Source organism: Dipodomys merriami, unplaced genomic scaffold (genome assembly GCF_024711535.1).
Source record: "Dipodomys merriami isolate MVZ:Mamm:240054 unplaced genomic scaffold, mDipMer1.0.p SCAF_19, whole genome shotgun sequence".
Taxonomy (NCBI): Eukaryota; Metazoa; Chordata; class Mammalia; order Rodentia; family Heteromyidae; genus Dipodomys; species Dipodomys merriami.
The window spans coordinates 25,940,851-25,967,068 of NW_027203270.1; the positions used below are offsets into that span (position 1 = coordinate 25,940,851).

General features: G+C 50.4%; 2 protein-coding genes across 2 annotated transcripts; both read right to left on the reverse strand.

Annotated features, from left to right (window-relative positions):
* Nucleotides 1-667: 667 nt before the first annotated feature.
* Nucleotides 668-4,058, reverse strand: Hsd17b1 (hydroxysteroid 17-beta dehydrogenase 1). The gene is made up of 7 exons (XM_070027996.1): nt 3,970-4,058; nt 2,415-2,551; nt 2,158-2,325; nt 1,840-2,019; nt 1,576-1,669; nt 996-1,170; nt 668-898 (listed from the first exon to the last, which is right to left on the reverse strand). Exons 2-7 carry the CDS (start codon nt 2,509-2,511, stop codon nt 677-679), a joined length of 936 nt encoding a protein of 311 aa, XP_069884097.1. The 5' UTR covers nt 2,512-2,551; nt 3,970-4,058; the 3' UTR covers nt 668-676.
* Naglu (N-acetyl-alpha-glucosaminidase) lies at nt 3,865-11,850 on the reverse strand. The gene is made up of 6 exons (XM_070027995.1): nt 11,454-11,850; nt 9,821-9,968; nt 8,962-9,108; nt 8,745-8,830; nt 7,035-7,291; nt 3,865-5,295 (listed from the first exon to the last, which is right to left on the reverse strand). The coding sequence occupies exons 1-6, from the start codon at nt 11,834-11,836 to the stop codon at nt 4,085-4,087; spliced, it is 2,232 nt and encodes a 743-aa protein (XP_069884096.1). The 5' UTR covers nt 11,837-11,850; the 3' UTR covers nt 3,865-4,084.
* Between the last annotated feature and the right edge of the window lie 14,368 nt (nt 11,851-26,218).

Here is a 26,218-nt window from a genome sequence, read left to right on the forward strand (position 1 = left end):
CCCATTCTTCTTATTCCCATTGTCTCAATCGTCATAGGGGCCAGTCAACTGTGACTTAGACATCATCAGGTCTAGTTATTGCTAACTTATATATTTATTCTGCCTTGCCTGTTTTGACCTTTCCAGGGTCCAATTCTCAAGCTTCTGAATACTGACAAAGTGGCATTCCAACCTCTTAACCCTTTCCTGGTGTCATAGCTGAGTTCCAGAGTTCCCTACAGCAGTTCAAAGCCAGCTGGGGCAAGAAAGTCCATGAGATTCATCTTTAGTTAACTACCAGAAAACTGGAAATGGTGCTGTAGCTCAAAGTGGTAGAGTGCAAGCCTTGAGCAAAAGAACTGACACAGGGAAAGTGTTCTTTGCCTGAGGAGGCATTATGACTCACCAGGGCCAATTCACAAACTAGGGAGGCTCCCTTTCTCCCCTAATTTCCTGCTGGTGCAATCATCTCTTGTACATCCAGAGACTGTTCTAACCTAGGCCCTGCATGGCTTTGAGGCTTGACCCAGAGTCCCCACCTCCTGGGGGACCTGTAGGTATAAGTGGGGAAGATATGGTCTGTATTAGTCACGTAGGGGCCACACAATGCAGACGTGACCCTAGCCTCATTCCCCTGGAATGCCCAATCCCCCGGAAGGAAAAGCATGATTCATTAGGTAGCCGTAGGCAAAAACATTTATTTAGGGGCAGCAGAAGGGCTGACCTCAGGGTCCCCTAGGGGTCGGGCTTGGGCCTCAGAGCCCTCCACCAGCTTGTCAGAGAACATGGCCCGGTGCAAGGTAGCCACGTAGCTGCAGCCGCTGAGATCCTCCAGGCGCAGCCTGGCCAGGGGCAGGAAGCGCTCGGTGCTGAAGTAGCGCAGGGAGGGCTGCGGGGCGCGCAGGGCGGTGAGGAACACCTGGGGCGGGGGAAGAGGGGCGCTGGAGGTCATCTGCCTGGACCGTGCGCCCTGCCCTGCACTCTCCCTCCCCACTTTGTGTCACCCAGTCACCCACCTCCGACACCTCCTCCGGATCCTGCGCCTCTTGAAAGACACGCATTAAGTGGCGCTGGAAGAGCGAGAAGAGGTGACGGGTCTGGGCATCCGCGCGGTCCAGGGCTCCACCTAGGCCGCCCTCCAGCTTCTCATAGAAGGCTGTGTGTACCGGGCCGCACTCGATGAGGCTTATGCTACGGGTGACAGTGGCAAGTGGGTGGTGGCAGACAAGATCCAGGCCCCATCCCGGCCCCCCCGCTGGGTGGCCCAGCCGCACGCCAAGCGACAGGGCATTTAAGAGAAGCAAAGCGTTTGCCAAGCCTTTGAGGGAGACTCAGGCGGCAGAATCTAAGCCTGGCTGGGTGACTTGAAGCTGTGTAGCCCAGGCCAGTGATCGAGCCTCTCCGGGCAGGGGAGATACATCACAAAACCCATGCCCCCGTAGCTAAGTCGCGAAGTGCACAGTGCCTGGCATGCAACCATTTGAGCTGGGGAAGGAGAGCCAGGGGGGTGCCTGAGAGTAGTTCCAAGACCAAGTGCTTGGGATTCCAAGGTCAGGATTCAGAGGGCCCAGGAGGGGGTGTGTGTATGTGACTCACTGGACCCCGAAGGGCAGCAGCAGAACCGCCAGACTCTCGCATAAACCTTCCAGAGCGAACTTACTGGCGCAGTACACAGCGTGAAAGGGCAGCCCTGGAAGAGGATGGGAGGTTGCGGAGGCCCCGCCCCCAACGAGCAAACCCCGCCCTGGAACGCCCCTCCCGGCACCAAGCCCCGCCCACCCCTGCTTTCCGGACCGTTTTCCCAATGCCAAGTCACGCCCACAACCTCTCAGTGCGGCCTGCGGCCACGCCCCCACGCACCGATCAAGCCGCCCATACTTGAGGTCACCAGCACACGTCCGCTGCGGCGCCGCTTCATGTCTGGCAGGAAGGCTTGCAGCAAGCGCACCGTACCGATCACATTCACGTCCAGCACGGTGCCCACGTCGTCCAGCTCGTGTGCCTCCAGCGGCCCGAACAGGCCCCGGCCCGCGTTACACACTGTGGGGAGAAGGACCCCCCACACACCCCACACATCCCGCTAGCCTCATGAACTTGCTTTCGGCCCTGCCCCACCCCTTCCCTGGGTGGGACACCGGGCAGGGAAGGTTCTTGCCAAAGGCGTTTCGGTGAGCTCACCCAGCACGTCCACGCGGCCCTCAGTCACTCGTGCCCGAGCACTGGCTACGGAATCCGAATCCCTCACGTCCAATTCCAGGGTCTGCAGCGAGTCGGGAGGGCACGCCCTGGCCCTGGCGGCCTCCAGGAGAGGGCCTTGCGCTTTCAGGTCCCTCAGCGTGGCATACACTAGAGGTGCATGGAGTATGAAGATCTAAATACCCTGTTTCCCTCCGGGAGCTCTTCACTTTTCTCCGGGACTGTCCCCTCACATATACCTTTGAAGCTCCTAGAAGGGTCTGAGGCCAGACGGACAGCCAAGTGCAGGCCGATGCCTGAGGAGCAGCCAGTGATGAGCACCACAGTCTGGTCCATGATGATCAGGCTGGAGTGAGGTTTAAGCGCTCTGGGAACCCTGGGTGAAGGTCCGGAGATATCACCTGCTTTGCCCCGCCCCTGCCTGCAAGGCATCTCCACCCCTTGTTATGTCTGGGTATCTGCTCCACAATCTCAAGGCTGAGTCCTCAAACCCCTGCCTGGCTCTCGCCTCCCGATTGCAGGTCAAACAGGTCAAAGCTGAGAAAGGACCCTGATTATAACATCAACTGTCCTACTTGCTGGCCAGAGGAATGTGGTGGGGTGGAAGAAGGCAGAATTTGCAGGCAGGAGGCCTGGGTTCTCCTGTGGGCAATTTCCTGGTTGCTCTGTACTCCCAGGAACAATTAAGAGTTTATAGAAGGGTGCTGGTGGCTCACACTTGTAATTCTAGCTACTCAGGAGGCTGAGAGCTGAGGATTGCCATTGTAAGCCAGCCCAGGCAGAAAAATCCCTGAAACTCTTACCTCCAATTAATCACAGAAAAAGCTGGAAGTGGGGTTACAGCTCAAGTTGTAGAGCACTAGCTTTGAGTATTAGGAAAATGGAGGAGAAAGGAAGGAAACAGGGCAGACTTCATCTTCCACAAGCGAGGACTGTTATATTGAGATATAGCAGTGAGGGCACAGCCTTCCTACGGGCTTGGAGATTGTGCAAAGAGGTGGGAGAGGAGTTGGGTTTTGATGGGGTCTGAGCAAGAAGGCAGAGGCTAAAGAAAAAGCCATTAGGTCTAGGGAGGTGGCCGGGGAGGGAGGGGCTTTGGGGTTGGGCTCACAACAGAATGTTTACCTCCAGGCTTAGGAATATTGCCCTGCCTATGTAAAGCAGTATGCGAATACCTTTGGTGATTTGCCTGACATCTGTATATACCTGGGAAAATAGGATGGGAGTTAATCCCTCATTGAGCAAAAAGAGCCTAGGGACAGTGTCCTGGCCCAGAGTTCAAGCCCTAGGACTGGCAAAAATAAAAGTTTTCAGGGCTGGGAAGGTGGCTCAGTGGTAGAGCGCTTGCCTTGCATGCATGAGGCCCTGGGTTTGATTCCTCAGCACCACATAAGCAAAAAGAAAAGAAGCCGGAAGTGGGGCTGTGGCTCAAGTGGTAGAGCGCTAGCCTTGAGCTGAAGAGCTGAGGGACAGCGCCTGGGCCCAGAGTTCAGGCTCCACGACCGGACCCAAAAATAAAAATAATAAAAGTTTTCACTTTCTTGACACATTGTGGAAGTAAATACCTTTTACAAGTTCATAGGTCAGAGGTTAGAATTTACATGAAGAAACTGAGGCAAGGGGTGGAAAGCAATGGGCCCACGCCAGGCCCTGATATATCATAGCAAGGACCTTTCATTCTGACAGACCTGGGGTGCTTCATCCTTTTATTAAGTTGATAGAAAACAGTTCTTCAATATCAGATTTCAGGAGGTAATGGAGGACAGTTTATCTCCCTCCAAGCCCAGAGCTTACCTGCCCCACAGGCAGGCCTTTGGCTGTTCCTCTCGGGCCTAGAGATATCCTCTGATCCTTTTCCAGCCCGAGGCTTCCATATCCTGCCCTGCAGTGGTATGGGTAGAATGAGACATCATAAAAAGCCAGCAAGCCCTCTGGGAGAATATTTGAGGAAGATCTTCTGGACTAGGTCTATAGTGTCGCCTTGGGGCTGGCTAGAATATCTCTTCTTGCTGAGAACAAAGGCCTGCTCCAGTTGGAAGGCTTTCTCATCGAACTTGCGCTGCTGGAAAGGGATGCCCTGGGCCAGGCTGTCCACCAAGGTCTCTAGGAAAAGGCCCCAGCGAGGCTGGTAGTAATCAGCCACAAGTCCAGACAGCTGCTTGTTTGCATAATCGAGGATGTTGCCCTCTGGCCCCCATAGGGTCAGCTGGTAGCGGCTGTTCTGTTCATAGAAATAGGCCTCTGCCTCACTGCCTGCCATTGTCCGGGCCTGCTCCAGACAACTGCCCAGCAAGAAGCGGCTGTCACTAGCCAGCACCTCATCCAGGGCAGGCAGAAGCTCATAGGCCAGGATACCTCCAGCCCTGAATAGAGGACGGGACTTATGCTTCAGGTAGGCTGTCCTTGCCTCCTCATAGTACAAGCTGACCAGTTCCTGGACTGCCTGTCGGGTGACGTCCAGCAGGTCATAGCGGAAGGCCGGGCTGGTGGTCAGGTTGGGAGCGGCTTTCAGAAGTAACCGCCAGGCTTCAAACACATCCGATCGGTTGTACCAGACCATGGTATTTAGCTGGAGGGATGGTCGCCTGACCAGCGGGCTGCGGTTGTGTCCTCTGCAGTCCTCACCAGAGCAGTTGTAGACACTCCTGAGCAGTAGCCTCCAGGCTGCCTCCGCATTGGGCTGGGAGACCCCGTACCGCCGGGCAGCAAAGCTGGTCACCCAGGCCTCCAAATCCGGCACTGGGTCCTTCCGCCAGCCCAGTTCAGCCATGAGGGCATAAACCACTTCATTCTGGCCAATGCCCTCAGGGACTATGCCAGTGCCGACCATGGTTGAGTTGGGGAAGCGGCGAGCAGACTCGGGGCCTCGGTTCACAGCCTCCAGGGCTCCAAACAGGCCATGGTTACCCCCAAAGTTATGCAGCATGCACCAGATGAAGGGCTGGCCATAGAAGGAGGCTGTGTGGAGGTACACGGGCTGGCTTTCTGCAAACAGGTCCAGGACCAGGAGGCGACCTTGGGGCACAGCATGCAGCACAGCTCTGATTTGGGCAGGTCCCCAAAACTCTGGCTGGTGCTGGAAGAGCCAACCTTGGAGTAACCATACCGCATGAGGGTCCACTGCAGTTGGTGGCGGGGGGGGGGGGGGGGGGGAGAGAAGAAAGGTCATGAGTGTGGAGGAAGCCACGAGGTGCAGGTCAAGTCCATTCTATCCATGAGAACACAGGTCCATAGAAGAAACATGACCATCACAGGACACAGGTCCCCCGCAACGCCACAGTCACCATAGCTTTCCCCAATGCTACCTCCTCCAGCTGTGAGCTCACCCAGCCTCCCAAGCACTTACTGTTTGCACCTGCCTGTAAGGCTTTGTTACAAATTAAACAAAGACACAAGTGCTCACACTTTTTTTTTTTAAATCCCTTTTGTGAGCTATGAACGAAAGCTTAATCCAACTATGGTGTTTAGAGGTGAGGACTTTGGGAGATGATGAGGTCATTTGGGCTGGAGGCCCCATGATTGCATTGTGGTGGCTTTATGAGAAGAGGAAGAGAGAACAGAGAACACCCATGCTTGCACTTCCTGTCTCTTGCCCAGTGCTGCTTTGAGACTCTGTCAACAAGATCATCACCAGATTCAGCTCTTTGAAACTATAGAGCTCTTTTCTGTACAAAGTAGCCCAGCCTCCATGTTGTAGCATGGCAAATGGACTTATACACACAGATTTAGAGGGGTGCTCAAGCCACTGGTTCTGGATCACACATGGAGAGCACTGCTCCAGGAAGCCTGAGCCAATCTGCTCCCTGCTCAGCTGGCCTAAAGCCTTCTCCATCACTTGGGCCTTGGGTTCACATTCTGCAGTATGATGAATACCTTAATTGGCTTTGGACCCAGATATTATTAACCTCTGGCCTACAAAAATCTGTTTCATCAATGAGCTAGAGATCAAATCAAATGATGTTTTAAAGGACCAGGCATCATACTTCCTGTGTGGCAACCCATTGTCTGGATGAAGCCACTGAACACCAGGAGGGAGCTCATGTGTCAGAAGCCAAACAGCCAGGAGCTGTTAGTACTGAGATCTTACTCCACAATTCACCTCTCACACCTGTAAGAGGCAACTTAAAAGATGCTTTTGTTGGGCCCTGTGAATTAACTAAAAGCCCCTCAACTTTGAATCTGTATTCTTTGTATCTGAACTATTCTCTCCTGGAGCCTCTTTGCAATCACCTGTTTGCACGAGGAAAGAGAAAATTCAATCACAAGCATTTGGTGTGGGAGCAAGTTGCTCTACGACCAGGCAATGCCTTCCTCTTATCATCTTAAAGAAAACAGCCTCCAAACTCAGGAGCCCACCTTGTTCCTGTTCTGTTCCAGTAACAAAGTGACAATATATCAGCAACTCCAAGGACAAAGACTGAGCTGGAGGTAAGCAAGGCCACACCTGGGATTTGGGACTGTTGTTATCAGACTGTGGTTATGCAGAACCTTTCTCCCACCCCCTGCCCTCAATACTCCCTATTTAACTTGAAGCCAGTGTCTTTACTCTCAGAAGATGGCTACAGATGCACTGAAGTGCTGGTGGTCCCTAGCTGTCACGTAATATATGTCCCTTCTCTACCTTCCCTGTGTCTCTTGATTTGGTAGACAGGAACAAGTCGCAGGACCTAACTTGGGTCTCCTGGATTCTGGGTCTGGGCTCGAACAATCAGGCTTCAGCCTCAGCGCAGTTAAGAGATGGTTTGTATGCACAAGCTGCGGAAGCTTCCCAGTGCTGTGTGTTACAGGGAGGAGTGATTTCCAGTCCTCCTCCCCCTCCCGCCGACTCCTCCCTTCCCCACCTTCCCCAGGCCCCGTACCCTTGGTCATGGCCTCATAGACAGCAGCAGTGGCTGCAGCGAGGTAGGAGGGCTCCGAGGAGGGAGGCTGCATCTCATTGAAAGTGTCAGCCCCATAGATGTGGTCCGTGCCGAACTCCTTGGTCAGCTCCCGTAGAAAGAGGCTTCCAATGACGGAGAATATGGGGTCTTCAGGAGCCAGAAGGAGAGAGCAAGAATAGGAGCAGTTGAAGTGTCCCCAACTGCCCAACTGGGTGACATTGGCGTGTGGAAATACCCTAGTGGGAAGAAAAGCTCAGAGAGGTGCCTGGAGGCTGACAGTGTTCCCATAACTCCTCACCAGCTGCATCACCATCTCTCAATCCAGAGTGTGTCTTGGCTTCTCATGCCCCTGTGCCTTTGCACATGCTGAGCGCTCTGTGTCCTTTCCTCTGCCTCTGTTACCTGCTTTTCACTTATCATTTAAGTATTTCCTGTTTGGAAAGTTTGCTTTTGCTATCTCTCTCTTTCCCATTGTGCTGTCTGTCTGTCTCTCTCCCTTTCTCCTTTCCCCTCTCCCTTTGACTTAAAGGAATACTCCTTGTTGAAGACTAGGCTCAGCACTGCCTTTCTCCTGGGCCCTTTCTGCCTATCATTCCACGAGTGCACATGTATTCCTGCTCTTCTCACTGAATTATATCCCCAACTGTCACCCGTGGGGTGCCTTCATCGCTGCATTCCTAGGACCCAGCACAGAGCTGGGTCTGGCATCCTCATATAGCTGGACAAATGTTCACAGAATGAATGAATGAGCTTCCCGATTCCTGGAGAGGGAGGTGAAGAGGTAGCATGGAGGCCAAGCAGGTGCCGGGGAGAACAGGTGTGCATGGGCACCATGAAGGCCCTTACCAAGGGATTGTGGGTCTCCCCTGGGCCTTTTCCAGCCACAGGAGGGAGGGTGTGGAGCAGAGAGGCGTAGGACAGAGACCAGTGCGACCCTCGCTACTGCTGATGAGCAGGTACTTGCTAACATTCTGCACCAAGTCTAACTCCCAACCCTTATGGCAAAGTAAGTGAGGATCCCATTTTACAAGTAAGGAAACTGAGGCAGGAAGCAGCCATGTAATTGCCACACGGCTAGCCAGGAGTCAGACTTAGGCCTCCATCTAGAACTTACTATTTATTTTTTGGTATTGGGAATTGAACCCAGGGTGGCACTCACACGCACGCGCACGCACACACACACACACACACACACACACGTTAGGGTAATGCTCTACCACCTGAGCCATGCCATCAATGTTTTACACTTAGCTTGTTTTTCAGATAAAGTCTTGTGATAATTTTTCCATGGCTGGCCTCTGATCTTGATCCTCCTACCTCTGCCTCCAGAGTATATGGGATCACAGGCATACAGGCATTTGCTACTACCCCTGGCTTTTAAGTTTTTCTTCAAGCTACACTTTTTTTCTTTTTTCTTTTTTAGTACTGGTACTGGGGCTTAAACTCAAGATCTAGGTGTTGTCCCTTACATTTTTTTTCTCAACACTGGTGCTGTACCACTTGAACTAAACCTCTAATTCTGACATTTTTGCTAGTTAGTTGGAGATAAGAGTTTCCTGGGCTTTCGTGCCCAGGCTGTCTTTGAACTATGATCCTGTCTCCTAAGTAGGATTTCAGGCATGAGCCACCAGTGCCCAGCTTTCAAGTGAGGTCTTACAGGGAAAAAATAACTCTCCATTCCAAGCTCACCTGGTGATAGCCTTGGGGACATGGCCTGCGAACGCAGGCAACACCGGGGTCATGCCGAAAGAGCGCATCCGGTACAGGATCTGATGCTGGGAGGAAGAGCAGCTGTGAGCAGGACCTCACCTGCCCCGTGGAACAGTTACTATTGGCCCCGAGGCTGGTCAAATACCATCCTCCCTGAACTTGACCAACCTATCCCTGCCCTTCCCCATCCTTTTACCTGCAAGTGAAGCTGCTTGAGGTGCCAGAAGCGGGACAGGGGGCCGCCCCAGGTGTGCAGGTTGCCCATGCGCTCCCAGGCCAGGAAGGTAGGACCAGTGAAGTACTCATTGATCTCTGATTGGTTCAGGCCCAAAGCCAGGTACACCTGCAGAGGAAGCAGATTCCCCACACTTAGGAACACAGCCATCTCCATTCATGAACAGGCATTCATCCATTGCTTCTGCACTGCTGGGCCTTGGAGTCACTAAGACAAAACCTTGTGCAAAGAGCCACAGTCCATGGGGAAGAGATCTGTGAGCAGATAAGTCCAGAAGACTATTGCCTTGGGTGTATGGATGAGAAAGTGGGGCACAAAGAAACTGTCCCCCAATCTGGTACTTAAGAAGCTTCATGGAGCAAGGATGCTCAGATGAACATCCCAGGGTAGAGATCAGGCCTGCTGATGAGGTAGAATAGGTGTGCATGTGTGTGTAGGACCTGTGGAGTCTTACACAGGTTCAGTAGTGTTGGGGTTTCATCCACAGTAAAGACTCAGATGTGTGAAGGCTGGGACATCATCATTTGTCTACAAGCATTTCTGGAGCTCTTATTCTTTTTTCCAATCCTGGGGCTTGAACTCAGGGCCTGGGCACTGTCCCTTAGCTTCTTTTGCTCAAGGCTAGCACTCTACTACTTGAGCCACAATACCACTTCTGGCTTTTTCTGGGTATGTGGTACTGAGGGATCCAACCCAGGGCTTCATGCATGCTAGGCAAGCACTCGACCACTAAGCCACATTCCCAGCCCTGGGCTGTGCTGAGGCTGGAGACAGGCACAAGGAGCAGGAGGAGTAGGAGGTAGAACCAGTGGGCACGCACCCGCTGCCAGATGGCCTCCTGGCCATTCCAGGCTAGTGCCAGGTTGATGCCATTCAGTGCCATCCAGTCGATCTCTTGTTCCCAGCGGGCCCAGTCCCACCACACAAATGAGTAGCTTTGGGTGCACACGTTCTGGTAATAGCGGTACCTGTGGAGAGGGGAACATAGCTGCAGGCAGAGAGGATGCCTCACCACCCTAGAAACTCCTATCCCTACTCCCAGTAGCAGAGTGGGGAGTAGTCCCAAACTGGCCTCTCTATTTGCTTTAATCCAGTATCTACCTCCGGAGCTGAGACTTGGGTACATGCGCTTCACCCAGGGCCTTCTAGCCTGGAAGACATTTGTGGGCCCATATTTCATTTCATTCAACACTTGTATTATATGGCCAAGTTGCTCCCTGTCTGGAAGAGGAGCCCTGTCCTGCCACCACAAAGACAGATGTGAGAAAGCATCTCCACATAGTATGGCAAGTGCTGCAACAGAGGCCTGTGAGCCTGGTGTACATCACTCTTCAGCATCTTCAAAAAGAGGTCAAGACCTCAGCGCCAGTAGCTCACTCCTGTAATCCTAGCTACTCAGGAGGATGAGAGCTGAGGATCATGGTTCAAAGCCAGCCAAGGCAAGGAAAGTCTGTGAATCTCTTATTTCCAATTAACCACCAGAAAACTGGAAGTGGTGCTGTGGCTTAAGTGGTAGAGCACTTGCTTTGAGCTAAAAGAGATCAAAGCAGCCGGGCGCTGGTGGCTCACGCCTGTAATCCTAGCTACTCAGGAGGCTGAAATCTGAGGATCGCGGTTCAAAACCAGCCCGGGCAGGAGAGACCGTGAGACTCCTATCTCCAATAAACCACCAGAAAACCGGAAGTGGCGCTATAGCTCAAGTGGTAGAGTGCTCACCTTGAGCTGAAGAGCTGAGGGACAGCGCTCAGGCCCAGAGTTCAAGCCCCACGACCGACAAAAAAAAAAAAAAAAAAAAGAGATCAAAGCACTCAGGTCCAGAGTTCAAGCTTCATGATGTGTGTGTGTGTGTGTGTGTGTGTGTGTGTGTGTGTGTGAGAGAGAGAGAGAGAGAGAGAGAGAGAGAGAGATCAGTGTCAGGTGCAGGTGAGCTTATGCTTGTAATCCTAGCTACTCAAGAGGCTGAAATCTGAGGTTCTCAGTCCTGTTGGAAGCTATCCAAGGCAGGAAAGTCCTGAGACTCTTATTTCTAATTACCCAGCTAAAAGCTGGAAGTGGAGGTTTGACTCAAGTGGTAGAGTACAAGCCCCAGTATCAGGTAGGGAGGAAATAGACTTTACTGGTCACAGTTATGCACCTGCAACTCAACACCCATGCCTACCACTGTGCAAACTTTCATCACTACACGGTGGTAGTCCTTAATTTCATCTTTTCAGATGACTCTGAGAAGCTGAGTGATTTGCTTAGGACACACAGCTGTTAGAGGGGCACTAGGATTTTAAGTCAGAGTTGCTGGATCTCAGAGCTAATGGAGCTGGCAAGTGTCCAGGCTTCCTCGGTTCCAGCCCAGTGCAAGTGTGGGGCGGAACCTAAGCGCAGAGTGGGTGTCCTAGGGCCGGGGTTGCCCCGGGGCTTGGAGGCAGCTGTCCACGAGCTTCCCGGGGCGATCGGGATACCTGTTGGGCGTGGCCTCGGTCAGCTCCTCGGGCACTTCGGGCAGCGGCCACGGCAGGTGCAGCTGAGAGCTGGACCAGGCCACCTGACACCCGCAGAAGTCGCGCAGGTAACGGTGCAGCCCTGCGGCGGCCGCCACGCCCGTGGAGCCGCGCACCCGCACGGGCGCCCCGCCACCGCCGCTCAGGCTGTAGGTGTCCGAGCCGGACTCGGCCGCCAGGGAGCGCTCCACCGACACCAAGAAGTTGGCCGCTGGCCCGGGCCCCAGGAGCCGGGCCACGAGCGCCCTCACGGCCGCCGCTTCCCGCGCCTCGTCGCCCGCCGAGCCCCCGGCCCCCGCCAGGAGCAGGAGTCCCAGAGCCGTGGCCAGCACCGCCGCCTCCATGGTCTCAGCCGGCCCGGCGCTCCGCGGACAGCCAATCCGGGATCCGGATCAGCCAGCGACCAATCAGCTGCGGCCGTCAGGCCACGTGACTGGAGGTAGCGCCCTGGCTACCCGCCCGGTCACGGGCTTCCGGGCCCTGACGGCTCCCGGGCCGCGCCCCTGGTCTCTGCTGTGCGCGCGCGCGCGTGGTCGGGGAGCGCGTGACCCCCTCCGGCGCCCGGGCCCGGGCCAGGCCCTGCTGGCCTTCCCAGAGCGTCTGCCTTCCCTTTCATCCATGCAGTAGTAAATAACTTTCTCCTGTTTTGCTGGTCCTCCTGGAGACTCAACACAGGGCCTGGGTGCTGTCCCTGGGGTCCTTTTGCCCGTGGCTAGCACTCTACCACTTTAGCCACAGCGCCCCTTCCGGCTTTTTCCGTGATTAATTGGAGACTAGAGTCTCACGGAATTTCCCACCCGGGCTGGCTTCGAACCGGGATCTTCAGATCTCAGCCTCCTGAGTAGCTAGGATTACAGGCGTGAACCATTAGCCTGCTATTTCTTTGGTATCTGCAAGGAGCAGGACTTTCAGGAAGTTCCATAGCCCTGAGCGACATCCCTGGCGCCACCCCTCCATCAGTACTTACATCCAGGACTTTCAGCATGATCGTGATGCTACGAAGAAAAGCAAGAATGAACCACCTAGAACTGAGGTGTGGCTGAAATGGTAGAGTCCCAGCCTTGAGCCAAAATGCCAAGATACGGCAATAACTTTGAACTGCAATCCTCTCATCTCAACCCCCTTGGGTAGCTGGGATTACAGGCTTTGAGCCAAGGTCACCTCACAGTGACAACCTTCTTTTAATTGTATCTTATATTCTATTTATTCATTTATTTATTTTGGCCTGTTCTGGGGCTTGAACTCAGGGCATGGGCACTGTCCTGAGCTTCTTTTTGCTCAAGGCTAGTACTCTACCACTTGAGCCACAGCACCACTTCTCCTTTTCTGGTGATTAACTGAAGATAAGAGTCTCATAGACTTTCTGCCTGGGCTGGCTTCCAACCGCAGTCCTCAGAGCTCAGCCCCCTAGTAGCTAGCATTACAGGCATGAGCCACCAGTGCCCGGCTTCTTATATTCTTGAAATTATTATTTGCTATTTCCAGAGACCAAGTCCTTTTTAAATTTTTTTTTATATTTTTTTATTGTGAAAATACCATACAGAGGGGTTACAATTACATGAGCAAGGTAATGAGTATATTTCTTACCAAGCAAGCATTGTTACCTCCTCCTTTGTTTCCCTTTACCATCCCTTCCATCAAGACCAAGTCCTTAATTGATAGTGACATTTGTTTGAGAATTTACTGTGATTATTTTTTTTGGGGGGGGGGTTGGTCCTGGGCCTGAGCTCTGGGCCTAGGCGCTGTCCCTTAGCTCTTCAGCTCAAGGCTAGTGCTCTACCACTTGAGCCATAGCACCACTTCCTGCCTTTTCTGCTTATGTGGTGCTGAGGAATCGAACCCAAGGTCTCATGCATGTGAGGCAAGCACTCTACCACTGAGCCGCCTTCCCAGCCTCTTTCTTTCTTTTGCCAGTCCTAGGGCTTGAACTCTAGCCTGGACACTATCCAGGAGCTCTTCAGCTCAAGACAAGCACTCTATCATTTGAGGCACAGTGCCACTTTGGGCTTTCTGGTGGTTAACTAGAGATAAGAGTCTTAAGGAATTTCCTGCCTGGGCTGGCTTTGAACCTCGATCCTCAGATCTCAGCCTCCTGAGTAGCTAGGATTACAGGTTTGAGCCACTGGCACTGGCTGTGATTTCTTTTAAAAGATATGTATATAGGGCAAAAAGCACATCAACAATGTCTCCAGGGCATGCTTACCTAGAATTATGCAAATCATTAGTGCAAGGTTAAGTGCATGACTAGTTGCAATAAGAAACTTCAAGTTACCTATTAATACAGTGTTTACTCTCAGCTCCTAGCTTTTGGTCGTCTTCCCTTCATGATTCTTATTTAGCCTGTGGCACAGAGATGTAGCCCTTCTCCCCCCTCCCCCAACCAGGTAAGAACTTGGCACATTTGAGCAATTGAGAGCTCAGGTCATTGTAGAGGGCAGATGGCCCAGTACGCTCAGCCTGGCCTGCTTCAGGGTCTAGTGGATGTAGAGGAATTTTTTTTTCCATCTTACTTTCCAAGGGCAGAAGCCACAGATTGAATCATCTTCATCTTACAGATTAGGAAGCTGAGGAAGAAGGAAGAGCAGGTGAACTAGAATAGGGAACATCAATTACCCTACAGTGCCAGTTCGCAGGGATGGGCTGGCCAGGGCTGAAGGTGGGCACCTAGTTGTGGGCTCTGGGAAAGACTGCTTTTCTTTTCTTTTCTTTTGTGTCGGTTATGGGGCCTAAACTCTGAGCTGGGCGCTGTCCCTCAACTCTTCAGCTCAAGGCTAGTGCTCTACCACTTGAGCTACAGCCACTTTCGCCTTTTTCTGTTTATGTGATGCTGAGGAATTGAGCCCAAGGTTTCATGCATGCAAGGCAAGCACTCTACCACTGAGTCACTTACGTAGCCCAAAAGACTGCTTTTCATAAAAGGTTTCTGAGTGCTTTTGGAGGCTGATGTTGATTTGCAGACTGACTAGCCTGCATGGAGGAGCTTAGGGACAGGGAAGGGTCAGGGAGGGATTACATAGTCCTAGGGTCCAGAAAGAGCACAGAAGTCTACTGAGCTGGCCCACGGCTCTGTCACCCCCTGCCTGAGCAGTAGGCACAGCTGCACTGCCCCCTCCCTGCTCCTGGTTCCTAAGCTCCTAGTGCTAGAGGAACTGGCCCCACTCCATTCCCAACATCAGCTTCAAGATTAGTTGAGAGATGTGCCCCCCAGGTCTCTCCTACCCATCCTCAGTGACCTTTTCAAGCCCTGTTTGGTGCCGGCAGAGATTTGTTAACCACTGCCCCACTACTGTTTCCCCTGCTGTCCCTGAGCTCTTTTGCTCAAGGTTAGTACTATACCACTTTGAGCCACAGCGCCAATTCTGGTTTTCTGATGGCTAACTGGAAGTAAGAATCTCATGGACTTTCTTACCTGGCTGGCTTTGAACCGAGATCTTCAGCTCACAGACTCCTGAGCAGCAAAGATTATAGGTGTGAGCCACCAGTGCCGGGCTTTTCCCTGTTTCTGCATCTTAAGGTGGGAGAAGACTGTGCTGTTGGTCTACCATTTGGCTCAGACTGCCTCTGTCTGGAGTCTAGAGTCAATTAGGTGGTAGTGGGAAGGTGGCAGGGACAGCAGATTGAGTGCACCATCCAAGGGATTGGTAACACTTTTTTTTGTTCCAGTCCTTGGGCTTGAACTCTGAGCCTAGGCACTGTGCCTGAGCTTTTTTGTTCAAGGCCACCTCTCTACCACTTTGAGCCACAGATCTTCTTCTGGCTGTTTTTGTTGTTGTTGCTTAATTGGAGAAGAGAGTCTAATGAGCTTTCCTGCCTGGGCTGGCTTTGAACCTCGATCCTCAGGTCTCAGCTTCTTGAGTATCTAGGATTATAGTCATGAGCCATCAGTGCCACAACTCTGGAAACACTTTTTGTAGGTTGTGAGGCTTGAACTCAGGGCCTGGGTGCTGTCCCTGAGCTCTTTTGCTCAAGGCTAGTGCTCTACCACTGTGAGCCACAGTGACATTTCCCATTTTGAGTGGTTAACTACAGATGAGTCTGGCTGGCTTTGAACCACAATCCTCACAGCTCAGCCTTCTGAGTAGCTAGGATTGTAGGTACAAGCCACTGGCACCCGGCTTCTGGTAACACTTTTAATGCCTGAGCCCATAGATGGTATGCCAGGATTATCACCAATTCATTCCTTACTGTTCATAATGTCTTTTTTCCTATTTCCAGCAGGCTAGGAACTTTGAGATAAGTAGGGGGTTGTTGGTTGAATAAGATATATCTATAGGATAAAATATCAAGCATTGGATAAAAACAATAACAACAGAAAGGAAGATGCTAGTGAGGCTAGAAGATGATATTCCAGAGTATAAGCTTTGGCAAGCAAACTTGAGTTCTCCTCCAAAGCAGGCCAAAAAGTTAGAATATCTTCTTTTTCTTTTTCTTTTTGTTGGTCGTGGGGCCTGAACTCTGGGCCTAGGCGCTGTCCCTCAGCTATTCAGCTCAAGGCTAGTGCTCTACCACCTGAGCCACAGCGTCACTTCTGGCTTTTTCTGCTTATGTGGTGCTGAGGAATTGAACCCAGGGCCTCATGCATGCAAGGCAAGTACTTTTATCACTGAGCCACCTTCCCAGTCCCCACCGGCCATTCGCCTTCCTTTCTGTGTAAGAATTGCCCTTAAAAAAATTACTTGAAGCTGGGCACTGATGACTCACACCTGTAATCCTAGCTACTCTGGAGGCTGAGATCTGATCCAGCCTGGGCAGGAAAGTCTTATGAGACTCTTATCTCCAATGAAGTATTCAGAAAAAATCAGACATAGCACTGTGGCTTCAGTTGTAGAGTGCTAGCCTTGAGCAAAAAGAAGCGCAGGCCTAGTGCTCGAGCCCCAGGAAAGGAAAACAAAAACAAAAGCAAAAACAAATTACCTTCATAGCTGGGTGCTGGTGGCTCAAACTTGTAATCCTAGCCATTCAGGAGGCTGAGATCTGAGAATTGTGGTTTGAAGCTAACTGAGACAGGAAAGTCCCTGACACTCTTATCTCCATTGAATCATAGAAAATGCTGGGAGGGCTGGAAGTGGTAGAGTGCTTGCCTTGCATGCCTGAGGCCCTGGGTTCAATTCCTCAGCACCACATAAGCAAAAAGAAAAAAGCCGGAAATGGCGCTGTGGCTCAAATGGTAGAGCGCTAGCCTTGAGCTGAAGAGCTGAGGGACAGCGCCCAGGCCCAGAGTTCAGGCCCCATGACCCCCCAAAAAACAAATAAAAAAAAAAAAAACAGAAAATGCTGGAAGTGGAGCTGTGGCTCAAGTGGTAGAACACTAGACTTGAGCATAAAAAGGAGCTCAGGGACAGCACCTAGGCCTAGAGTTCAAAGCCCCAGGACCAGAAAAAAGAAAGAAAAGAAAAAAGGAAAAAAAAAAAAAAAAGAGTATCTCGAATTTGTCTGTCTGAGCTAGCTACCAGCCAGGATCCTCAGATCTCAGCTCCCAAGTATGAACCACCAGCATACATCCTACCATTTTCTCATAGTTGTTATAGGAAGGGATGTTAGCCATGACTGTTCTGATGGGAAGGAAAGGTGTTACACACAGTGTGATAGTATGATGTCCCACAATATGTTTGTGTTGATTGAGGATGCAAGCCATATTAAGGCAAACAAACAAGAAGAAAAACAACAAAACCAGTCAAGCTAGGTGTTGTGGTACAGGCCTGGAGTCTTAGCTTCTTGGGTGGCTGAGACAGGAGGATCACTTGAGACCAGGAATTTAAGACCAATCAAACCAATGAATATAGTATACTGTTTTTTGTTTTTTGTTTTTGTCAGTCATGGGTCCTGAACTCTGGGCCTGGATGCTGTCCCTGAGCTCTTCAGCTCAAGGCTAGCATCTACCACTGGAGCCAGAACACCACTTCTGGCTTTTTCTGCTTATGTGGTGTGGAGGAATTGAACCCAAGACCTCATGCATGCAAGGCAAGCACTCTACCACTGAGACACTTTCCCAGCCCTATACTGTTCTTTTTTAAAAATTCTGTTATAAAAATAACTGTAGCCAGGCTGGTGGCTCATGTCTATAATTGTAGCTATTCAGGAAGCTGATATATGAGGATCATGGTTCAAAGCTAGTTGGGCAGAAAAGTCCATGAAACTTCTTTTGGGGGTGTGGGGGGGGTCTGCCATGGGGCTTGAACTCAGGGCCTGGGTATTCTCCCTGAGCTTCTTCCACTCAAGGCTAGGGCTCTACCACTTTAAGCCAAAGCAGCGCTTCCTCTATGAAACTCTTATCCAAAACCACAAAAAAAAAAAAAAAATAAAAAAGCCAGAAGTGGAGCTATGACTTAAGTAGTACTAGCCCTGAGCAAAAAAGCTCAGGAATAGCACTTACACTGCAAGTTCAAGCCCCAGGACTGGCGCAAAAAAAAAAAAAGACTCTGTAAACAGTGGTTGCTCCCCAGTGGGTATCTTGGATACTGAGGATAGAAGAGTTAATTTTATAATAGAGCCTTTTGTGCTGTTTGGTAATTTGGGCATGTGCCACATTTTATTACTCTTTCAGTTGATGGATGAGCAGTTGGCTGGTCTCAGCTTGTTCTTTATCTCACTAGCATTTGCCCCTGCGCATCCCATTCCTCTACCCATGCACCCCCGAAGAGCCTACGATTGCACTGGTCTCTTTTCTGACTACCCAGTTACCTTCCTTAAGTCCAGCTAGGTACCAGTCCATTCGGCCTGAGGACTGAGTCTTTCCCTGGGTGGCCACCTGAAGCAGAGCAGGACATGCTCTTTCCCTGTATGGCCACCAGGGAGCAGAGCAGGACATGCCTAGGGAAGGCGGGGAACAGGGTGGTCCTGCCTGAAGGGGCCAGGCTGACAACAGGCTCTGTACTCCGGTCTTCTACTTGGGCTCCTGGGGAAAAGGAGACCCAGCTCCACTCAGTAAAGCTGGTGATTGGGACCCCTCCCCCACCCCCCAAGCCAAGCAGGCCTGCAGCCACTGTCTCCTCGGGGAGTTATAAGACCTTGGGATAAAAGGCATTCCTACACGGGTGCTAGTGGCTCATGCCTGTAATTCTAGCTATTCAGAAGGCTGAGATCTGAGGATAGTGGTTCAAAGCCAGCCCAGGCAGAAACATGTGTGTGTGTGTGTGTGTGTGTGTGTGTGTGTGTGTGTGTGTGTCCTGGGCTTGAACTCAGGGTCTGGGCACTGTTCTTGAGCTTCTTTTGCTCAAGGCTAGCGCTCTCTACCACTTGTGCCACTGTGACATTTCTGGCTTTTTCTGTTCATGTGGTACTGAGGAATCGAACCTAGGGCTTCATGCATGCTAGGCAAGCACTCTACCACTAAGCCACATTCCCAGTCCTCCATGAAACTCTTATCTCAGGTTAACCACCAGAAAGCCAGAAGTGGTGCTGTGGCTCAAGTGGTAGAACACAAGTCTTGAGTATAAAGAGGCTCAGGGAAAGCACCCAGGCCGGAGTTCAAGCCCCAGGACCAGCCAAAAAAAAAAAAAAAAAAAAAAGCATTCGTTTTGGTATTCTGACTCACTCAACAAATGTCTGGAATTCAGGGATTCTGTAAGAAAGGGTCAGAGAAGAGGGCAGGTTCCTCATTAGGATGGCACTCTGGACTTCTCTGTAGCTCAGTTTCCAATCAGCCTATCCATGTTATCTTTTAATTAATTTTATTTGTGTATGTGTGTGTATGTGTGCCTATACTGAGGGTTAAACTCAAAGCTTTACATTTACACTCTCTTTTAGCTCAAGGCTGATGCTCTACCACGTAAGCCACATTGCCACTTTTTTCCTGGTTAACTGGAGATAAGAGTCTCATGGACTTTCCAGTGCAGGCTGGCTTTGAATTGTGATCCTCAGATCTCAGTCCTCTGAGTAGCTAGGATTACAGGCATGTGCCACCCAGACTCAGATGTGGTGAGCATGTCTTTAGCTAACTAGAAGCAACACAAAGTCATTAGATTTTGAGGACGTATGGGCCTTGCTTTCCCCCTAAATAAACCAAGGTGTATGTATGGTAGGAATTCCGCCCAGGGAAGCCTCCTCCTCCCACTTTGAGATTATAAATCAAAAAGTTAACCAGTTCAGTGTACAATTCAATGGTTTTTAGTATAATCATAGAATTGTGCAGCCATCACTAGAGTCTAAGACTGCATTTTCATCAACTCCCAAAGAAACTCATCAACAGTTACTTCCCATCATACCCCTGGCCCCACCTCAACCACATCTGGCCTCTGGTTACTACTGCCAACCTGCTTTCTTCTCCATAGATTTACTTGTTCTCTTCTGGAAAGTTCTTATTAAATGAATAATAATTTTCTTTCTCTGACTTCTTTCACTGAGGATAAGATTTATGTGACTTTTTCCTCATTTTTATTTTTTTGAATAGGGCTTCACTATGTATCTCAGTCTGGCCATGATTACACAATCCTCTTGTCTTACCTTCATCTTTTTTATTCACATTTTTGCCTGGACTGGTCTGAACTGAATTCTATTTATGCCTCTCGCATATTGAGATGACTGGCACACACCAGTTTTTTTTTTTTTTTTTTTTTTGTCGGTCGTGGGGCTTGAACTCTGGGCCTGGGCGCTGTCCCTCAGCTCTTCAGCTCAAGGCGAGCGCTCTACCACTTGAGCTACAGCGCCACTTCCGGTTTTCTGGTGGTTTATTGGAGATAGGAGTCTCACGGTCTTTCTTGCCCGGGCTGGCTTTGAACCGCGATCCTCAGATCTCAGCCTCCTGAGTAGCTAGGATTACAGGCGTGAGCCACCAGCGCCCGGCCCAGTTTTTTGATTAATGTGGATCTTACCAACTTTTTGCTTGAGATAGCCTTGAACTACTTTCTTCTCCCCTCTTCCTTCTTTCTTTTTCTTCTCCTTCTTCTCCTCCCTCTCCTTTCCTCCTCTTCCTCCTCCTTCTTCCTCCTCCTCCTTCTTGTCAGTCATGGTGCTTGTACTCTGGGCCTGGGCTTGTACTCTGTTCCTCAGCTCTTCAGCTCAAGGTGAGTGTTCTACCACTTGAGCCACAGCGCTACTTCTGGTTTTCTGATGGCTAATTGGAGATAAGAATCTCACAGACTTTCCTGCCCAGGCTGGCTTTGAACCACAATCCTCAGATCTCAGCCTCCTGATTAACTAGGATTAGATTACAGGCATGAGCACTGGCATCTGGACATTTTTGTCTGATTACAGCCTTTTTAGTGTGTGTGCTCTGTATCACATTGCATTTACATAATGACTAATGGTGAGCCTCTTTCCAAGTATTTATTCACCATTCCGATGACCATCTTAAAAAATTTTTCTTTAAGCCGGGCGATGGTGGCTCACACCTGTAATCCTAGCTACTCAGGAGGCTGAGATCTGAGGATTGTGGTTCAAAGCCAGCCCAGGCAGGAAAGTCCGTGAGACTCTTATCTCCAATAAACCACTAGAAAACCGGAAGTGGTAATGTGGCTCAAGTGGTAGAGTGCTAGCCTTGAGCTGAAGAGCTGAGGGATAGCACCCAAGCCCAGAGTTCAAGCCCCATGACCGACCAAAACAACAACACAACAACAAAAAAAACCCTTTATTTTAGAGTTGTTTAGAGAAGAGTTGTTTTCAGATCCTAGATTTAAGTCCTTTATTAGATAGGATGTGCAAGTATTTTCTATTGAGGGAGGGTAAATCAGAGAAAACAAGGCATAAGAAAAGAGCCTCCAGCCAGGAGTTCAGAGACACAAACAGTACTCTTGGGTAGCTTTGTTAGAAACACAAGTAATATCTTTGCTTGAAGCCTATACTACCTCATAACTGTAGCATGTGTCAAAGAGAAAAGAAAAAGGGAAAAAGAGCAGCTCTCTGCTTTGACCTTGCCTGATTGTCCAAAAGCAATTTGTGTGCTCTGGGAACTGAGCAAGGATATCTTAAAGAAAGGCATTAATCCTGACAAACACCAGGGACAATGATTTCTCTGGGCACAAACTGTTTTGAACACCTGTCTTGAAGGGAGCGTGTGATAGAATTTCTCCTTTCTTTGAAGAGATTCCAGACATCAATGACTCAAGTTTACTGAGCATGCCAACTTCACAATCTCTGGCTCAACTAGTAAAACAATGTTTAACAGCAAGAATGACAAAATATGCCAGGTGTCAGATCAAAAGAGCATTTATCCTAAGGTGAATTTGACCCAAACCCCAACTTGCTTTTTTGTTGTTGTTGTTGTTTGAACTCTGGCCTGGGTACTGTCCCTGAGCTCCTTCTGCTCAAGGCTAGCACATTACCACTTGAGCCAGTGCCACTTCTGGTTTCTTTTGTTTATGTGGTACTGAGAAATCGAACCCAGGACTTCATGCATGCTAGGCAGGAATTCTATCACTAAGCTACATTCCCAGCCCCAACTTGCTTTGTTCACCATAAATTCCCATGATGTTAGAGCACCTGTTATTAGATGTGCCGGCACCCATGTGTAGGTTGTGTACTAAGAAACATTCTTGGTTTGGGGCTGGGAAGGTGGCTCAGTGGTAGAGTGCTTGCCTTGCATGCATGAGGCCCTGGATTTGATAAACATAAACAGAAAAAGCTGGAAGTGGCGCTGTGGCTCAAGTGGTAGAGCACTAGCCTTGAGCTGAAGAGCTGAGGGACAGCTCCCAGGCCCAGAGTTCAGGCCCATGACCCGCAAAAAAAAAAAAACCAAAAACAAAAAAAAACATTCTTGGTTTCTACCTTGATGTGACCTTACATTCTTTTTTTGTTTTTTTGGCCAGTCATGAGGACTCTGGGCCTAGGCGCTGTCCCTCAGCTCTTCAGCTCAAGGCTAGTGCTGTACCACATGAGCACAGCACCACTTCTGGCTTTTTTTCCCCTGCTTATGTGGTGTTGAGGAATTGAACCCAGGGCCTCATGCATGCAAGGCAAGCACTCTACCACTGAGCCATCTTCCCAACCCTGACCTTACATTCTTTTCTGTGACACTGAGAACTCAGCCCTGAAGGTCAAAGCAGAGATCTCTGAATTTAAGAATCAGCAGCCATGGATCCACTAAAACATAACAGTTGTTTCTGACCTGGTGTGTGTATGTGTCAGCCCTGGGGCTTGAACTCTGGGACTGGGTGCTATCCCTGAGCTTCTTTTGTTCACAGCTAGCTCTCTACCATTTGAGCTAAAGTGTCACTTTTGGCTTTTTCTGAGTAGTTTATTGGAGATAAGAGTCTTACAGGGGCTGGGAAAGTGGCTCTGTGGTAGAGTGCTTGCCTTGCATACATGAGGCCCTGGGTTCAATTCCTCAGCACCACATAAGCAGAAAAAGCTGGAAGTGGCACTGTGGCTCAAGTGGTAGAGTGCTAGCCTTGAGCTGAAGAGCTGAGGGACAGTGTCCAGGCCCAGAGTTCAGGCCCCACGACCAGCAAAAAAAAAAAGTCTCACAGACTTTCTTGCCTGAGCTGGCTTCGAACCATGATCCTCAGATCTCAACCTCCTGAGCAGTTAGGATTACAGGCTTGCCCAGGATTACTGGCACCCAGCTTCATTCAGCCTTTTTCTTTTTGGTCAGGTGTGGGTCTTGAATTCTGGGCCTAGGCACTGTTCCTGAGCTCTTCAGCTCAAGACTAGTGCTCTACCACTTGAGCCAAAGCGCCACTTCCAGTTTTCTGGTGGTTAATTGGAAATAAGAGTCTCACGGACATTTTTTCCTTGGTTGGCTTTGAAATACAATCCTCAGATCTCTGCCTCCTAAGTAGCTAGGATTATAGGCATGAGCTACTGGCACCTGGCTATTCAGCTTTTTTGTTCATGGCTGGCAGTCTATCTTTTAAGCCAGTCTCCAGTACATCATTTTGCTGGTTAAAAGCTGAGTCTCTTGAGTTTCCTTCCCAGGCTGGCTCTGAACTGTGATCCTCAGATCTTAGCTTCCTGAGTAGCTAGGGTTACAGATGTGAGCCACCAGCATCCTGCTGGTTTTGATCTTTGATGCACAGAAGTCTTTGATTTTTCCAGTCTAACTTATCTACATTTTTGTCTTGTTATTCGTGCTTTGTGGGAGATATCTAACATCATTGCCTAACTCAAGAACATCAGGATGTACTCCTATAAGATCCCTGTCAGTTATAGTCTAACTCTTTCATTTAGGTCTTTGATTCACTTTGGGGTAGTTTTTCATTTTCTTTTAGTGCCAGTCCTGGAACTTGAACTCAGCTCCTCCTGGGCACTGTCCCTGAGCTTTTTTTTTTTTTTTGCTAAAGACTAGCACTTTACCCCTTGAGCCATAGTTCTACTTCTAGCTTTTTATTGGTTGACTGGAGATGAGTCTCACGGAATTTTTCTTGCCCAGACTGGCTTTAAACCTCAATTCTCAGATCTCAGCCTCCTGAGTAGTTAGGATTACAGGAATAAGCCACTGGCACCAGCTTCACAGAACCAGGCTAGGTTCTATGTAGCTCAAGCTGGCCTCAAACTCTCAAGCACTCTGTCTCAGCATGCAGAGTGCTGGGATTACTGATGTGCATCACCGTGCTTTAGTTCATTTTTGTATAATGGTGTGGGTAGCACTCCAAATGTGTCCTTTTATATGTGGGTATCTAGTCTTTTATTTTTGCAGTTGTGGAGCCTGAACTCAGGGCCTGAGCGCTATATCTGAGCTTTTTTGCTCAGGGTGCTTTACCACCTTGAGCCACAGCTCTACTTCCCCCCTCCTTTTTTTTGGTTCAGTCATGGGGCTTGAGCTCTGGGCCTGGGCACTGTCCCTCAGCTCTTCAGCTCAACTCGAGCACTCTACCACTCGAGCCACAGTGCCACTTCTGGTTTTCTGGTGGTTAATTGGAGTTAAGAGTCTCACAGACTTTCCTGCCCAGGCTGGCTTTGAACCTCAATCCTCAGATCTCAGCCTCCTGAGTAGCTAGGGTTACAGGCATGAGCCACCAACACTTGGCATCCACTTCCCATTTTTGAGTGGCTAATAGGAGATGTCTTTTTTTTGGGGGGGGGGTCCGGTTGTGGGGCCTGAACTCTGGGCCTGGGCGCTGTCCCTCAGCTTTTCAGCTCAAGGCTAGCACTCTACCACTTGAGCCACAGTGCCACTTCCGGCTTTTTTCTTTTTGCTTATGTGGTGCTGAGGAATCAAACCCAGGGCCTCAGGCATGCAAGGCAAGCGCTCTACCACTGAGCCACCTTCCCAGCCCCATAGGAGGTAAGAGTCTTACAGGGAGTATTCTGCCAGGGCTGGCTTTGAACCTAGATCATCAGATCTCAGCCTCCTGAGTAGCTAGGACCACAGTATGAGCCACCAGTGGCCTAGCTGGATATCGTCTTGTTAGCACTACTTGATAAACCATTCATTCTTTCATTTCTGAATTATGTTGGCTCTTTTGTCAAAAAATCCATAATGTTAGGGTTTATTCTTGGAATCTCAATTCTGTTTCACTGATTCTAAGTCTCTCCACTCCTCTCCTCTCTCCCTCTCCTTTTCTCTCTCTTTCTTTCTCTTTCTCTCTCTCTCTCTCCCTCCCTCTTTTTGTCAGTCATGGAGCTTGAACTCTGGGCCTGAACACTGTCCCTTGGCTCTTCAGCTCATGGCTAGCGCTCTGCCACTTGAGCCACAGCACCACTTCCGGTTTTCTAATGGTTTATTGGAGATGAGTCTCACAGACTTTCCTGCCCAGGCTAGCTTTGAACCACAATCCTCAGATCTCAGCCTCCTGAGTAGCTACGATTATAGGTGTGCGCCATCAGCGCCTGGCTCTTTTTTCTTTGGTTGGTCACTGGGCTCAAACTCAGGGTGCTATCCCTGAGTTTTTGTGCTCTAGGCTAGCACTCTATCTCTTTGAGCATCAGTGCCACTTCTAGTTTTCTGATGGTTAACTGGAGGTAAGAGTCTCATGGAGTTTCCTGCCTGGATAGGCTTTGAACCATTATTCTCAGATCTTAGCTTCTAGGCATGAGCCACTACTACTGGCCTAAGTATCTATTTGGGTTAGCACCCCAGCCCCTCTTTTAGTAGGCTAAAAAAGCCTGACTAGGATTTCCTGTAGTCCTTTCATTTGGGGAGTCAGGGGTCACAGGGGAGCACCCCAGGGCCTGCTTCAGCAGCAGGTACAATTGTTGGGAAGCGGGGCTTAGGCTGGGAAGGAACACTGAACAAACAGGGCCATTTCCACCTCTCCAAGGGTGGCAGCTGGGAGCTGCTGCTCACATTCCTGGGCAGCCTCTGCTCTGCAGCCCCGTCCCTACCCAGGCACCCAGAAAGAATGTGTGCCTCCCAGGGCGGCTGGGAGAGGGAGGTGGCCCTCTCTGCCCAGTCAGTGGCTTTGACCTATGGCCTGTCTACCTCAGCAGCTCCTTCCCCAGCTACCCTCAGAACCCATGCTGAGCCTCCACTTAAACCCCGGCCAAGGGCTTCAGGGATTAAAATAGCCAGGCCAACCAGCCCTGGAGAGCATGCATGGAAAAGAGGGAAAGGAGGAAGGGCAGATGTCCAGACCCCCTCTCCTAGGTTGTTGCGCTGTGTGGGGAGGGAAGAGATGAAGTGTGTGCTAAGCTGTCTTGGCTCCAGGGAGTGGGAAGACGCCTGGGAAACTTGAGATAAGGAGAGAATTTCACAAAGTCACTGCCCAGCCAGGGCCATGGCAGCTGTGGCCTCTGATCAGAAAGAAAAGCGGCAGCACTGGCCCTGGCGGGAGGTAGAGGGGGTGGGGCACGGACGGGCTCAGGAGGACTGAGCAACAGGGGTTGCAGGCACAGAGACATGCGGCGGCCTC

Excerpts from the sequence above, each read along its gene's own strand:
- Hsd17b1 (XM_070027996.1), bottom strand. The coding sequence starts at position 2,511 with ATGGACCAGACTGTGGTGCTCATCACTGGCTGCTCCTCAGGCATCGGC. Across the intron at positions 2,020-2,157 it reads GGGCCGCGTGGACGTGCTGG|TGTGTAACGCGGGCCGGGGC; the intron begins GTGAGCTCACCG and ends TTCTCCCCACAG. Across the intron at positions 1,171-1,575 it reads CTGCTGCCCTTCGGGGTCCA|CATAAGCCTCATCGAGTGCG; the intron begins GTGAGTCACATA and ends TGTCACCCGTAG.
- Naglu (XM_070027995.1), bottom strand. The coding sequence starts at position 11,836 with ATGGAGGCGGCGGTGCTGGCCACGGCTCTGGGACTCCTGCTCCTGGCG. Across the intron at positions 8,831-8,961 it reads TCAAGCAGCTTCACTTGCAG|CATCAGATCCTGTACCGGAT; the intron begins GTAAAAGGATGG and ends TCTTCCTCCCAG. Across the intron at positions 5,296-7,034 it reads CTATGAGGCCATGACCAAGG|TGGACCCTCATGCGGTATGG; the intron begins GTACGGGGCCTG and ends CACCAACTGCAG.